The sequence below is a fragment of the Artibeus jamaicensis genome, unplaced genomic scaffold (assembly GCF_021234435.1).
Source record: "Artibeus jamaicensis isolate MK-2021 breed Jamaican fruit bat unplaced genomic scaffold, CSHL_Jam_final contig_1016, whole genome shotgun sequence".
NCBI classification, from domain to species: domain Eukaryota; kingdom Metazoa; phylum Chordata; class Mammalia; order Chiroptera; family Phyllostomidae; genus Artibeus; species Artibeus jamaicensis.
In genome coordinates, this window is record NW_026521195.1 from 5,545,008 (window position 1) to 5,559,939 (window position 14,932).

Consider the following 14,932-nt stretch of genomic DNA (forward strand, 5'->3'; position numbering starts at 1 on the left):
CCCAGGCGGTGTGAGAGCTCATGCCCCGCAAAGTGCTGTGGTTCAGCTTGGGTCTCCGGGTCTCCACATGAATAAGACGCGTGTACTTTGTGTCTTCAGGTCACATTGAAACCACTCTTCTGGGCTGGACCGGGATCGTATGACTAATTTAGTCTTTGCAATAAAAGTAACGATAAGGATCGTGTTTCTTAAGCTACTTGCTATTCATCTTACTATTTTCATGGCAAACGTGGTGGTGAAATCCATTCCAAATTTTGCTACAGATAGTCGTGGTTTTGATCAGCAAAATAAAAAAAAAGGTTTTGATTAAGAGATTTGGTAGAGAAGTCAGAAATTACAGATTCCAAAGGGAGATGTTTTAAAGACACTGTGATCAAGCCGCCAGCGGGAGACCCGCTGCCCCTGCTCACTGTCTCCGGACCCCCAAGGTCCCGGGTCCTGCTTCGTGCCTGCGCAGGTGCTCCCACCCACACCGTATCCCAGATGGGATTGCACTGCGCACACTGCTTTGCTCATTTAAACTGCTTTTAACACGACATGAGATTGTGTGAACACCTTTCCACGTCTAATATATATGTATATAATCTCCAGATTTAAATCAACTTTAGTTTGACAACTTTGAAAACAAGTTTTTAAAAAAATCAACATATAGTCATTAAGTTCCATAATTCTTATCTTTTATTAACCAGATAGTAAATCCTGTAGTCTTCATAGCCATAAAAATGTTTTACAGAATAGAGAATAGAATTTTTTTGCTTGAATATAATTTCTGCAAGTTGTTTGTTTTAAATTTGTCAGTGGAGACAATTTACTTAAATAAACCATTAGTATTTAAATAAAGCATTTGTATTAAAATATCATTAGTATTTAATACTTAAAAAAATCATTAGTATTTCAAATAAAAAATGTACCTAGATCTATATTTATAGCTGTCTGTACACCTTGATATCATCTTGACAGTATAAAATACTCTCCATGGAATTGTTTGTGCAGACAGTTCCCTGAAGTTGGACCAAGAAGTGCCTAATGAGGACAAGGATGTTTTTCCTCCCGGACCAAGCTCATGTTTCTAGAGGAGGGTGGTGGAAAGTACTTATTCAATCTTTTATGAAACATTCATCACCTGCCCTGGGCCAGACGCTGAGTGCCGGGCTGGGAACAGAAGATGAAGAGGCCTCTGTCTGCATCCTTGAGGCGACCATTGTCTCACACACACACGGGCGCGCGCAGAAGAAGAATGTAAATGGAGAATTGCTGCTGTTGCTCTAGATGTTGGAAAAATATTGTCTCTTCTAACTTAGTTTAAAATTTCATAAACCAATGAGCCAGAATAGGCACAGAGAATATTATTGTTTGTTTGTGTGGCAATAATTTTATTTTTATAAAGGAGAGAAGTTAAAAGAACTAGAGAACCCTTTGGGGCTTTAGTTTTTCATGTGGTCTAAGGGAAAAAAAATGCACCTTTTTATTTTGATCAGGAAGAAAGCCCTGTTTTCCACACATGTGGAAGGGCAGGTTCCTGTGGATTTTGCCATTAACCTGTTCTGGAGTGCGTCCTTGTTTTCAAGACATTGGAAGAGGGCTTAGTATTAGATTTTGACTTTCATTCCACCCAGCGTTTTCAAAACACCTTATAGTATTTATACACTGTTCTCCTCGATGCGGTGGGTCAGCAGGGGCGCCGTGTAACCTCTAACAGACCCTCTGAATTGCCACCCCTCTTCTCTCCTCCTTGCCTTCCTTTCTGTGGTGGCGGTGATGCTGTTAGGTTGGTGTAGACAGCAGTGTTGACATCCTTGATTGTCCTCTGACTGTAAGTCCCCACGTTCCCTTTGCCAGCACCACGCCAGCCCTGAGCGTTCCTCCTGGCCCTGCCTGCCCTGCCTGCGCCCCCTCCCCCTTCATACGTCCTCCCCGTGTCCCGGTCCTCCTTGCTTTCTGCAAGTTGATTTTAACTTTGACCCAATTCGTGGTGGTGTTTTTGAATCAAGTTTAGTTTCTTCTCTGTTCAGTAAGAGGAGCAACACTAATAATACAACACCCCCCCATAAACCACATTCCAGTGACTTCCTGAATATGAGCAGTATTTTTTATTTTTGAATGTTTATAAGAAGATGGTATTTGACCATTTAATTTTCCCTTAGCATCCACTCATCAATACTTGGAAAGTTCATTTGTGCATCTTTTCATGTACTAAAGTCACCCACAAATCTCTGTGCCAAAGCACCGAGCATGACCTGCAGAAGTGAGGGCTGTCTCTGGAGTTGAGCGTCTGCCCAGATGTTTGTCCTTTGCCAGAGCTCCAGCCACTTAGTTCATTGGCGTAGACTACTTTCGAGTCCTGGGCTATGTACTGAGTGCTCTTTGGTTTTGCATAGATTGAAAGGACATTTAAAAGAGTTAGATCCTGAAAGTGATGTTTCTCTACTACTGATTCTCATGGCACAGGCACACATTGGCTGGGGAAAGCTCCGTGCGCATGTCTAGTTCAACAGAAGTAAGGGCTAGCACTTCCGTTTGCAGTGCTTGGTTTTCAGCCAGCCTTCACCTTTTCCTGGAAGGAAAAGGGAGGGAGGGAGGAAGGAAGGAAGGAAGGAAGGAAGGAAGGAAGGAAGGAAGGAAGGAAGGAAGGAAGGAAGGAAGGAAGGAAGGAAGGAAGGAAGGAAGGAAGGAAGGAAGGAAAAAAAGGAAGGAAAGGAAAGTAGACTACAGGTGCCAGATTTTTTTTTTTTTTTGCTTTTAGACATGGCTTTGTTTTCTAAACACAGCATTCAAAAAGTAATTGCAACAGTACTGCCTATTTGAGTCCACTCTTTCATAAGAAATACTGCTGATATCCAGGGGTGACGTGCGCCCCAGGGTCAAGTCCTTTTGGACTGTGTTGAGACAGACCTTTCTAACCTCAGCTTTTGGGGGTGGGGTGTGTTTCCCTTCCACAGGAGATGGCGAATATTCTGGCTCAGAAGCAGCTGCGGTCCATCATTCTCACGGTGAGTACCCACGTGCTGTGGCCGCGTGTTGGGGAGGGGTGGTCCGGCACGTTTGTTTATTTCTCTCCTCTTTGGGCTTCAGTTCGTGGTTTGTTCTGGGCTGTGCCTGTGGGGTGCAGCAGTAGGAACTGGAAAGCAGGAAACATGTGCCTTTAAAACTGGAAAACGGGCCTTTCCCACAGGAACACCTCCTCTGGGTGGAGGGAGGGGTCTCCCTCACTCACTGCTCTGGAGGGAAAGATTTTCTGGCAGGAAGGGTTGGGAATCTCTCCGTGGGGCAGGTTTAGTATCCTGACCGTGGCTTTAGCTCTGCTAAAATGTACACATGAGGAAAGCGGGGGATCCGTGACTTAAAACACCTACCAGTTGGAGCTTACACTGTTTTTAACGAGGGAGCTAGCTGGAAACACATCAGATCCTGGGAGGAGTCCTGACATCTCACCATCATTTCCTGGGCCCTGTACAAGGGAAGGATGGAAGAGGCATCCACAGAAGCCACTCACCATTACAATGCAAACGTGACCAGAAACATTGGTGGGAAAGAGGCTGCGAACCTCTGAAAATAAAGGAAGTACCAAGAATTCCTGGGACCATACCTGCTATTTGACTTTCAACTAAGGGCCGACGGAAGCACGTGTGATTGATTCCAAATCATAGTGTTGCAAGTGTGTGTGTGCATGCACACGCATTCCAACACAGTGAGGCCATTAAGAATGAAAAATTGTATGAGGGCAAGCAGAATAAATACTCTAGAACCCAAAGCCCATAGTAAGAACTACAATTACTCATCAGCTTTGATTTTAAACTTTCTGGCTGTTTAGGACAAAGGGAGCCCCTATGAGTGTAATTTTCTGTTTGGCCAAGGAGGTACCCAAGTTTTGGGGGGGTGCCCTATTTTCCCCCTGGAATCCGAACTGGGTTTTGGTAAAGCATTGGAATAGAGTCTACATCCAAGAATGGTCTGGGAGAAATTGTAGGAATTAGGAAAACATTTCCTAATTTTTTTATGCTGGCTCTCAACCCAAGCGGGAGCCGTGATATGGAGGCATAGTTCAGGGAAGGGGTTTGTGCAGGGGGCAGAGAGCGGGAGAGGAAGGACTAGAAAGGCGGGGTGAGGGTCTCAGCCTGTTGACATGAGCGTGGTCCGGCCATCAAGTTAGGATGCCCTGAGGGGGGCTGGGTGGGGTCACTGTAGCCTCACCATCTCAAGGATCAGGTTGCTCCACTGGGGCCTCTTCTATGAGACTTTGAGGCCAAAAGTTCAAGGTTGGCATTCTCTGGCAAGAACTTGGAGTACAGACACTTTTGAGTTGCAACTAAAATAGATATCCATGTACATTCGTACCCACATACTTTGTCTTTTTAAAAAAAATTAGTGGCCATGTTCAGTATTATTTTGTATTGGTTTCAGGTGTACAGTGTAGTGGTTGGACAGTCACATCTGTGACAAAGTGATCCCGCGATATTTCCAATACCCACCTGGCACTGTACATGGTTATTACAAAATGGTTGATTAGATTTCATATGCTGTACATTAAACATCCCCATGACTCTTTGGTACCTACCATTCTGTACGTCTTTGTCCCTTCACCTCTTCCACCCATCCTTCCAGTCCCCCCCTTTCTAGCAGTCATCAGTCTGTGCTCCGTTTCTGCCAGTGTTTCTCTTTGTCTGTTAGTTTGTTCGTGTTTTAGGTTCCACGTGTAAGTGACGTCATATAGCATTTGTCTTTCTCTGACTGACTTCACTCAGCACAGCGCCCTCTATAGCCATCCGTGCTCTCCTGAGGCCAGCTTCTTACACTGGGTACAGAAGAAGCTCAGAATGGATTAAAGACTTAAATGTCCACACCCATAACCTTTGGGTACTGAGTGTATACTGTGCATGAGCAGTCTGTTCTGGAGGTGGAAGGATGTGAGTCCTGTTCCACCCCCGCCTCCCATTGCCCAGTTTCCCACCCGCTCAGCCTCCTTCATTTTGGTTCTGTGACTTCCTTCCAGTCCTCATTCTTCTCCCCCACCTTCTTTAATAGGCTGTTTTGATGTGGGGCTCACAGCCAGGGTGTGGAGTTCAAGTGCACGCCAGGTTGGGGCACCTAGAGAAAGTTCTTTCGGACGGCAGGACATGGTTGGGTCTGGCAGGTTCAGAATGACTGACTTGAACGGTGGTTTCCCCACATTGACCAGTCACGCTGAAGCCACAAGCATGGTCCTGCCAGAGAGGAGGGAAGGTGCACCCAGCTCTGGGGGTGGGGGACAGAAGCCCACCTAGCTAGTCTCCTGCCATGCCCTTTGTACGTGTGCCCTTTACTTTTCATTTTGGCATTAATAGGTGAGTGAAGTAACTCCCATGCAATCACTCGCCGTGTTGTGGAGGCAGTGGGTGGCCTCCCTGTAGTTTCCACAGTGAGTGGACCACAAGTCTGAGAGAAGCTTTGCCTGTGTGTGTTGCTTGGGAAACGTGTCCCCATTTGCAAGTGGGGTCCCCTGCCAGGGACAGCTGTGGGGTGAGATGACGGCAAACTCGCTCACAGTGCACGTGTGTACGCCCTGTTCTGCGCGCACCATTGCTTCTGCCTCCGCAGTCCACGGTTCCCCCGAGGTCCTCTCATCCCAGGCACACCTGCTCTGGGTTTGTGGGGCTAAAGTCACCCTGCGTTTCCCCTTGTCCTCCTCTGAAACTCCTCCCTGCTCCCAGTAGGTCTTTTCCTGGTTTCTGGCCTAAAGATCTAGCAGCTTTACTGGGCTCTTGAATATAAAGGAGCTCCAGGGTCCCCAAGGGTCCTTGCCTTCCTTCTGAAGTGTAGTCCCACCCATATACCTCCCCGGGCCTCCCAATGAAGACTTCAGAGATTCTACTGGGAATAACCATGGGGGTTAACTTTTGTTTGCTTTTCCTTTTTTTTTTAATTTCCATTTGTGAACCATGTCCCCAGCATGTCATCCGAGCTCAGCGGGCCATCAACAATGAGATGGCACATCAGCTCTACGTGCTCCAGGTGCTCACCTTTAACCTCCTGGAGGACAGGATGATGACCAAGATGGACCCCCAGGACCAGGTGAGTGCTCACGAGACGGCAGTAAAGGTACAGGAAGGGGAGAATATGTCATTCAAAGTCTTTTCTTGGGCTTATCCAAAACCAGGCGATCATCTCAGATTTAAAATTTGGGTAAATATGGGATCAGAAAATGAGATGAGCAGATTATTTCATTACACATCAAACACATGTATTCTCTCTGTATCGGATAAGAAAGCTTGACATCCTATGGCCATTGACCTTGGCCCTTGGCCCAATACCCTCCATGGTGATAGCTTTGGTCAAGTTCCCAGACAACTGGGGCCAACTGGTAGCTCTGGGCAATCTGATTCTGCAGGTGGAGGAAGTGATTTCTGTTCTCCAGGGATCAGAGGTGGGGGCTGCAGGTCACGCCTGACTTCTGGGCTTGCGTTGGTGTTGGTTGGCTGTTTGCTGTAATTTTCTCTGGGCCTCTGCTTGTGCACAAAAGGTTATGCCTCCATCCAAAAGGCCTTGGGGAACTTGAGTGGTGAGGACAGAGTGAGAGGGAACAGCTGGGAGGCCTGCTGGTGCACATTTTCAGCTTAAACAGCGCTGCAGCTTTGGAAAGGAAGAGCCTCCTTATTGGCACGCGAGGGCCTGATAGATCGCAGATGTGCGCCACACATGTAAAGTGTGTAACCGCTGTGGCGCTTCCTTCAAGGCCATGTGGCTGAGAGTGATGGAGAGGCCACCTCTCGTGCCCCAGACTCCTGGGAAGGCCAAGTGCAGTCATCCCAGAGAGAGGAGACTATCATCTTACCGGAACGGCCTTCTCGGTTTGGAAGCCCTTCCTTGTATTTATGTAAAGTGTCCTTTTTATTATGGTAAAATATGCGTGGACTGTATCATTTTAACCACGTGCAAGAGTTTGTTTCTGTGGAGGTGTTTCTTAGTGGAGTCATCATCCCTCATCATGTGAGTGCTGTTCATAAACCTTGTGTGCCTCTCGCTGTGTTTATAGCAGCTATTAGCCCCAAGTTCTTGAACTTGGCTTTCTCCACTCCCAAGACTGTCATCATATTTGGGGTTTCTTTAAGAACTCCGGACAACTGACAGAAGTGTTTCAAATGACTTGGCGGTGAGGACACTTGTGGGATAAAGCCAGGGCTGACCAGGAGAATGAGTGGCAGAGCCCACACTCACAGCATTGGCTGTCTTTTAACTGTTTTTTTTTCTCCTGAATGCAGTGACTCATGTCCATTCGGGGAAATGGAGTCTGTAGAATGCCTCACAGTGGACGTAACTCTCTTCTCCTCTTTCTCCCGAACGCCCGCAGGCCCAGAGGGACATCATATTTGAACTTCGAAGAATTGCTTTTGATGCCGAGCCTGAACCGAACGCCAGCAGCGGCAGCATGGAGAAGCGCAAGTCCATGTACACCCGGGACTATAAGAAACTTGGCTTCATAGTAAGTAAACCACGCCCGGCGACCTCACAGTGTAGGGGGCTGACTTGGGGCTGACCTCAGCCGCCTAACTGGCGGCTCCACCGAGCACGTGGTCCGCTTGTGTCTGCAGAATCGTTTTCACGTTTTCCAGATGTTTAGCTGGTTTACACAGGATCACATGAAAATCTCTTCTGGCTGCAGTGAAATGGAATAACTTGCACAAATGTGACCAATACTGAGTTTGTTTATTCAGCTCTGATTAAGTGTAACCAAGAGTAGTTTGCCCGGAGGCATCTTGACTATTCAGTCTGCTTCACAGGGTGCTTAAGGTTCTGTTTTGAATGAAGCAGATGATGGACCAGATCCCAGGGTTAGAAATTGGATACTTTCACACATCAATTGCATATAAAAATCAAATCGAGAGTATCCTGAAATTCAACCATGATGAGATGAGATGTGTGCAATAGACATATTCCTAAAAGTTTTGTCCTGCTACGAATGCTTAAGATGTCTCCAAGACTCTCTTCTTTTTTCAGTTTGCAAGTCGGATCACAGCTTGTCCTGAGTGTAACTGTCTTATTCTTGCCTTTACTGCCACCATATTTCTGTATGACCGTGGGCTGATTGAGCTCAACTTCTGCAGATGTGAAGCTGGGTTTCCATTTCAACCTCCATCATGTGACGAAAAACCAGGCATTATTTTATAATTGCAAATACTATTTCCTTGAACGTACTCACACAGATATTAATGTTGATACACATTGATACCACACTTCATGTGTTACTTGGGAAAACTTGTCATTCATGGGAAATGTCTTTGAAAATGTTTCCACATCACTTAACATGTACTGTTTTTTTTTTTTTTTAAGATTTTACTTATTTACTTTTAGAGAGGGGAAGAGGAGGAGAAGGAGAGGGAGAGAAACATCAATGTGTAGTTGCCTCTCCCATGTCCCCAACTGGGGACCTGGCCCACAACCCAAGCCTGTGCCCTGGACTGGGAATCGAACTGATGACTCTTTGATTAGCAGGCTGGTGCTCAATCCACTGAGCCACACCAGCCAGGGCAAATGCACCATTTCTTATCACTGAGGAGTTTTTTTTATTATTTGGATGCTCTACAGTTTATTTAACCCAGCCCCTCTTCTGAGCATTTCAGAGCTTTGACACTGCCATCAGGTCTGTAAACAACGTCCTCACTGCTCGTTTATGCTTGTCTGTGTCCTTGATTTTAGGATAAATTTGTGGAACTGTTGTTTCCCTCATATATATTTTTAGGGATTTCAATATTAATAAATTGCTTTGAGTATTTTCCATTTTAACCAGCAGTGGATCAGAGCAGTTATGTTTCTGAAACTCTCCAAAAATGTCTGTTACACTTAAAAAAAAACAACTAATAATCCGAGTTACTGTTTTTATAGCGGCCCTCCCAGCAATTTTTTTTAGCAAGAACACTTTTCAGACATTGTCTTTAGCTCTGCAACCTCCTTTGCAGATATATTTATCATATCATCTTTACTCCACCATATCCTATGTTTTAACTGTATTTAATGATGCTCCATATGGTCTTCTAGTTGAATCTGTTATTTTAAATCTTAGCCAACAGTTTTATAACTGATGGGCCAGGTGTGCATTTCCTGTACCAGGTGTGTGTCGATGGTCGAGCTTTGTGGGCGGCCCTGGCCCAGCTCTCACCTACCTGCGTGTTGGCAGAGCCCGTGTTCAGGGGTCTAGCCCAGGGAAGGCAGGTGGGGCGCACATGCTACCTCACCCCTGTTCCTTCCAGGTTTCACTGTTGTGCGCTGAGCAGGCTGTACCCAAGGACCAGGGAAGCTTTGCAGACTCACCCTGCCCTTCTCACCCTTAAGTCCTATCGCCACAGCCAGGGCGCGTGCCTTCAGAAGGCCCTCGACTCTTCCGAATGTTGAGGCTCAGCACGCTACACCGGTTTACTGCCACTTCTCCTTCCTCCTTCAGCCACGACCTGAATCTCCGGTGTGTTTGAACCATTTAGAAAATACAGAAATCTAGCTCTTACCACCTCCTGCTTCCGAGGCCCAGACCCCTCATGTCTCTGCCCCGGGTCCTAGTGGCCTTCATCAGGGCTGTGTGTGTGAGGAGGAGGGACTCAGGTTAGTACAGGTTACAGGTCTCGGGGAAGGTGTTCATCACGGGGGTGGAGGTGGGAAGCACCCTTTTTATTATCACTGGAGTCTGCAGGAGGCAAAGTCATGTGACGTTCCCCAGTAGAGCCAGGTCCGTGTGTCCTAACCTGATAGTTCATGTCCCCACAATTTAGTGTTTACCTGTTTTATTTAGTGCCCACTAAGCGTTCCGTTTCACGAGTTCTTGATGAAGAATACTGTATTTTAAAAAAACCGAACGTTAATTTGATGTACTTTTAAGGCCTTTGCCACTTCTGTGGCCTCAAAAATTCATTTTAGGAAAAGCAAAGACCTTAGAGAATAACCCAACGAGAGGGTTGGTTTCTCTGATTTTTCCATGGGTCATTGTTCAGTTTCAATTTTAGGCCTTCCTCTGACTCTTTGCCCAGGCCACGTCTTCCAGGAAGAGAGCTGGGAAATTGGGAAAGATTGGTCAGGAATGATTTCTAACGCCTGCGGCCCTGACCAGCGGAGATTTGCTCTGTGGAACATGGGAGCAACCAGACCTGGACAAGCCGCAGGGAAGGGAACCGCGCGCTGCCTGCGCCCCCTAGAGGCCACCGTGCAAACAGGCAGAGAGCTGGCGAGTTCACCCAGGGTCAGGCCACTAATGATCTGGCTTGTAGACAGTCCTGCTGCGGACCTCACTCTGCGCTGTCACCAGGGGAATGGTCTGCCTGTTAACTGTTTACTGAGCTCCTTCTGGTTAGCTCCTTCCAGAGCAATCTGAGGTTTGGATAATCTTTTGGCTCTTTTTGAAGGAAAGTTCAGTTTATAGGATGAAGATTGCTGTTTCTTATTCCACCTCTCCCAAGTAGGCCCAGGAAGTGTCAAATGACAAGTTTTGGGAGTTAAGTGGGCCTAGATTTTTTTTTTAATCCTCACAGGAGGCTATGTTTATTGATTTGAGCAAGAAAGAGAGAGAAAGAGAGGGGGAGAAACATTGATGTCAGAGAGGAGTTGCCTTTCTTTACGTGTCCCAACGAGGGATTGAACCTGCAACCTAGGTATGTGCTCTGACCAGGAATTGATCCCGCAACCTTTTGGTGTACAGGCCTATGCTCCAACCAACTGAGCCACCTGGCCAGGGCTGCATGGGCCTCGGTTTTAATTCTGTCTTTTCTACTCACAAGCCATGGGCCAGCGGGCCTGAGATGTAACCTATGTGGGCATCAGGTTCTCACATGTGACACTAGGCAGGTAAGTTGTTGCAGACCCTGCAAGACCATCTCTCAGCGATGGGCACAGCCCTGTGGGGGGTGAGCAGGAGCCCAGCAAATGGAATTTCCTGCTTTTCAGAAGGCACATACCATCAGCATCACAGGCAGGTTTTTCATTTTCCAAGCTGTAAGGGGCCATTGCTCCTACAGGGCACAGAAAACAGCTCGTTGAAGGGTCGCAAAGCATAGCACCTTGGAGAAGGCAGGAGGGCCTCATGTTCCTGGCTGGCACAGCATCCCCGCAGAGCAGGTTTTTCTGATGATGTGATTCTAAAATCTCAACCTAAAGCACTGAATGGCTTGGTGTGGGTCCCAGCACAGAAATACACCTGCTTTTACAACGGAGCTGCTTAATCTCCTAAGTCTTTTAGTGAATGGCTCTCTAGTTTCAACCCTGGTGGGAGGAGGGGCTTCCGGTTATCTGGGATATTAGCACTATTTTTATTGGAATGCTAAGCAAGTGTGCATGTGTCCTCAAGGTGATAGAAGGCAGATCCTTATTTTTGGAATGAGTTTATGCTGACGATAGGGGATGCCTGTGTACAGACTGTACCCGGTTGGTTACCATGATAAAGACCTGTCATACTCTGTGAAGAGCTGCGTGTTTGACCGGAGTTCCAGTAGGATTTACCTCTCTTGACGGTGAATGGACAGCTTTTCTATTTGCATATTTTACCTTCATCCAGTTTTACCAGACAAACATTAAAAAGGAGATGTCTGTTCAGGCAGACCTCAGAGATGTTGAGAGTTCAGGTCTACACCACTGAAATAGAGCGACTATGGCAATAAAGACGGCCGTGTGAACTTTCTGGTTTCCCAGTGCTTGTAGAAGTTATGATTACAGTAAACTGTAATCTATTAAGTGTGCAGCAGCATAAGTCTACAAATGTACATACTTTGACTAAAAAAGTACTTTATTCCTCAAAAATGCTCACCATCCACTGAGCCTAGAGCTGGTGGAGGGCGTTGTCTTGATGCTGGTGGTGGTTGCTGAAGGCTGGGGTGGGTGGCCGTGGCCAGTGCTTAAAACTAGACAAAAATGAAGTTTGCCCCATTAATAGACTCTTCCATTCATGAACGATTTCTCTGTTGCATGCGATGCTGCTTGATAGCATTTTACCCACAACAGAACTTCTTCCAGAATTGAAATCAGTCCTCAGACCCTGCCACTGCTCTGTCAGCTCGGTTTGGGTCCTAGTCTAAGTCCTTTGCTGTCGTTTCAACAGTCATCACAGCATCTTCACCAGGAGTAGATCCCATTTCAGGGGACCACTCTCTTCCCTCAGCCACGAGGGGCAGCTCTTTATCCGCACAGTTGTTATCATGAGGTTGCAGTGATTTGGTCTAGTTCTCCTGATATTTGTACCTCATCTGCATGAGCTTTTTTCCCTGAAACCTTGGACCTCCTCAAAGTCATCCCTGATGGTTGGAATCAACTTCCTCCAAACTCCCATTAGTGTCGATATTTTGACATCTTCCCATGAGTCACAAATGTTCTTAATAGTATCTATATGGCAAATCCTTTCCAGAGGTTTAAATTTACTTTTCCCAGGTCCATCAAAGGAGTCACTGTCTATGGTAGTCATGCTCTTAATAAATGTATTTCTTACGTAAGAAGACTTAACAGTGGAAATTACTCCTTGATCCCTGGGCTGAAGGACGGAAGCTGTGTTGGAAGGCATGAAAACAACTTTAACCTCGTCGTATGTCTCCGTCAGCACCCTCTGGGGACCAGGTGCACTGTCATCGAGCAGTGACACTGTGAAATGGATTTCTATTTCTGAGCAGTTGGTCTCAACAGTGGGCTTAAAATGTTCCATAAACCATGTTCTAAACAGATGTGCTATCTTCCAGTCATAGTTTTTCTATTTGTAGACAACAGACAGAGTAGATTTAGCATAATTCTTATTTTTTCTATCCTCACCCTAGGACATTTTTTAAATTGCTTTTAGAGAGAAAGAAAGGGAGGGAGAGAAACACCTACGTTTCCTGTAGGTGACAAGTGCTGTGTGGGACGTTACAGAGACCACCTGCCAGTCATTTGGCATTACTCAGGATAGTCACCAGGGGAATGTATAATCCAGCAAAAACCACACCCCTGAAATCCACTGAAATTCCCTTCTACAATGAAATTTTCATTCTGAAATCATTCTACATAGAAGAGAACTCAGCCTATAGTGCACCTGGCTTATATTTCTGCATCATTCCTAACAGAACTTTTTCATAAGGTTTTGTCTCCGAGAATGTGATTTGGCCCCTTGAAGTTCAAGAGCAGCATTAGTAAGACTCTAGAATCTGTGCGTGTGAATCGCAAGGTAAGTGATAACATTCGCCTAAGGTTTATGGTGCTCGCCTCTCCCAACCTCCTTCCTTGGCAACTGGAAACCACAGAGTAAAGCAGATTTCTTTTTTAAATAAAGGAAATCACTTTTCCCCATAAGAATGGTTTAATAATTGGGATAGTGTTCTTAATGAAGCACTTGGCTTTTAAATAGTTCAAATATGACCCATAAACAGGAGATCATAAAAGCAAAAGACTACCTAATATTATTAAACTGTCATTTGCTGAAACTCTCTAAATTCTAGCCACACAATCCAGGAGGTCCCAGTGTGGGCTGGGCTGTCCTTCCATGAAGCTCTGGCCCTTCCTAGCTGGTCCACCCAGCCCCAGCTGGTTCCTTCCACGTGGGAGACCCTTGGGGGATGAAGCTTCAGTCCAGATGAACTCATGGGCTTTTTCCCTGGAATCAGATCTTCTATTTTCTGCCTCATCCTCACTATGCTCTGCTCCAGTCTGGTCAGACACTCCCTTCTCCAGCCCTAGTCATTTCTGGGCTTGCTCCGTCCTGGTGTAACTAGCCAAGAAATCTGTTATGAGTGAAGCCAGAGCAGAATCAGCTACCAGAGGGCGCAGAACTGCAGCCATGGACTTCCACCCAGACCAGCTGAGCTCAGAGGCCCACCCAGGGGACACCCAGGGACCTCACAATTAGGCTAATCAGCCAGCTGAGTATGAAGCTGCAGGAACAAGGCAGGGGTCTTGGGAGCTCCCCAGGGGTCTCTACAGCCCTCACCCAGCCCCACAGGGGCTCGGAGCAATCCAAAATGCCCAGAGGCCCCCCTGTGAAGTGAGGTTTACCTGCTACGTCTGGCCTGTGAGCTGTTACCTAGCACTTATATCTCCTGACTTGCTTAAAATATTCATTAAACCATGCATAAACTCAATGATTTTTCCTTACGCTGTCCTGAAAGTCTTTTATGGGGGCATAATCTATAGATCTAGCATTTTCTTCTGTTTTAGCATGGAAATGCAGGGAAGAACAGGGGACATCGGGATAAATGTGGACTAGAAACAATAACAAATTTGGGGGCAGTTACGACATGCACAGTGAGGTCCTGTGACGGCGGTAACATCCAGGGCAAGGAGAGGTGAATGGCGTCACAGGGAACCAGCGTCGTGGGCTGTGGAACAAAGCTGCCTGGGGAAGTCTGGGCCGGTTCTTGACCTATGTTTCCCATGTAGGTAGAAATCTTTTAGAACCAAGTTCAACTTTTTTTCTCTAAGTAGCCACTTCTGAGTCATATGCTCACAGGTATCATGGAGACTTCTGTCTTCATGGGGGGCAATGGGACTTGATCCTGTTGAAAATTTTTTTCCTTTTATTTCTGCCTTTCCCTTCCTCACACCAGCAAACAGCCAGGGGATTCTGGAGGGGGATGCAGCCAAAGGAGACGGCGCTGCCTCAGGCTACTGAGAGTTCAAGCGGAAACTTGCAGCTTGCAGGCATTTGTTCTGTTCCCACACATGATTGGCAGGCAAGCGCCGGGTCTTTCCGAAGACGGGACAGGTCTGGATGTGGTGCCTTCCACACAGCACCCCACGCTGACAGGTGCAGGCAGGGCTCTCCGGCCTCTTCCTGGGATGCTTCCAGTTCAGCGAAGCAGGGCCCAGCATCCATTCACTGCCTTCCGGTCTGGTTTTAAGTGTAGAGCCCCTAAAGGGAAAGTCAGCTTTGGAGAGACCCTGGCCGAACGCAAGACCAGGTGTCAGGGTTTGTTTTCCACTGTGGACCCGAGCAGAGGAGTCACCCACCCGGACAGAGCTCCTGCGT

The 14,932-nt window shown here is 46.8% G+C and overlaps 1 protein-coding gene across 5 annotated transcripts in view; it reads left to right on the forward strand.

Moving 5' to 3' along the window:
* The window catches only part of ELMO1 (engulfment and cell motility 1), a 469,444-nt gene that overhangs the window by 189,189 nt on the left and 265,323 nt on the right, over window positions 1-14,932 (forward strand). For all 5 annotated transcript variants that reach the window (XM_053661620.1, XM_037126577.2, XM_037126578.2 and 2 more), the window contains 3 exons: window positions 2,940-2,990; window positions 5,926-6,048; window positions 7,325-7,456. In XM_053661620.1, the coding sequence (XP_053517595.1) occupies window positions 2,940-2,990; window positions 5,926-6,048; window positions 7,325-7,456 (306 nt within the window). The remainder of the gene's footprint in view (window positions 1-2,939; window positions 2,991-5,925; window positions 6,049-7,324; window positions 7,457-14,932) is intronic.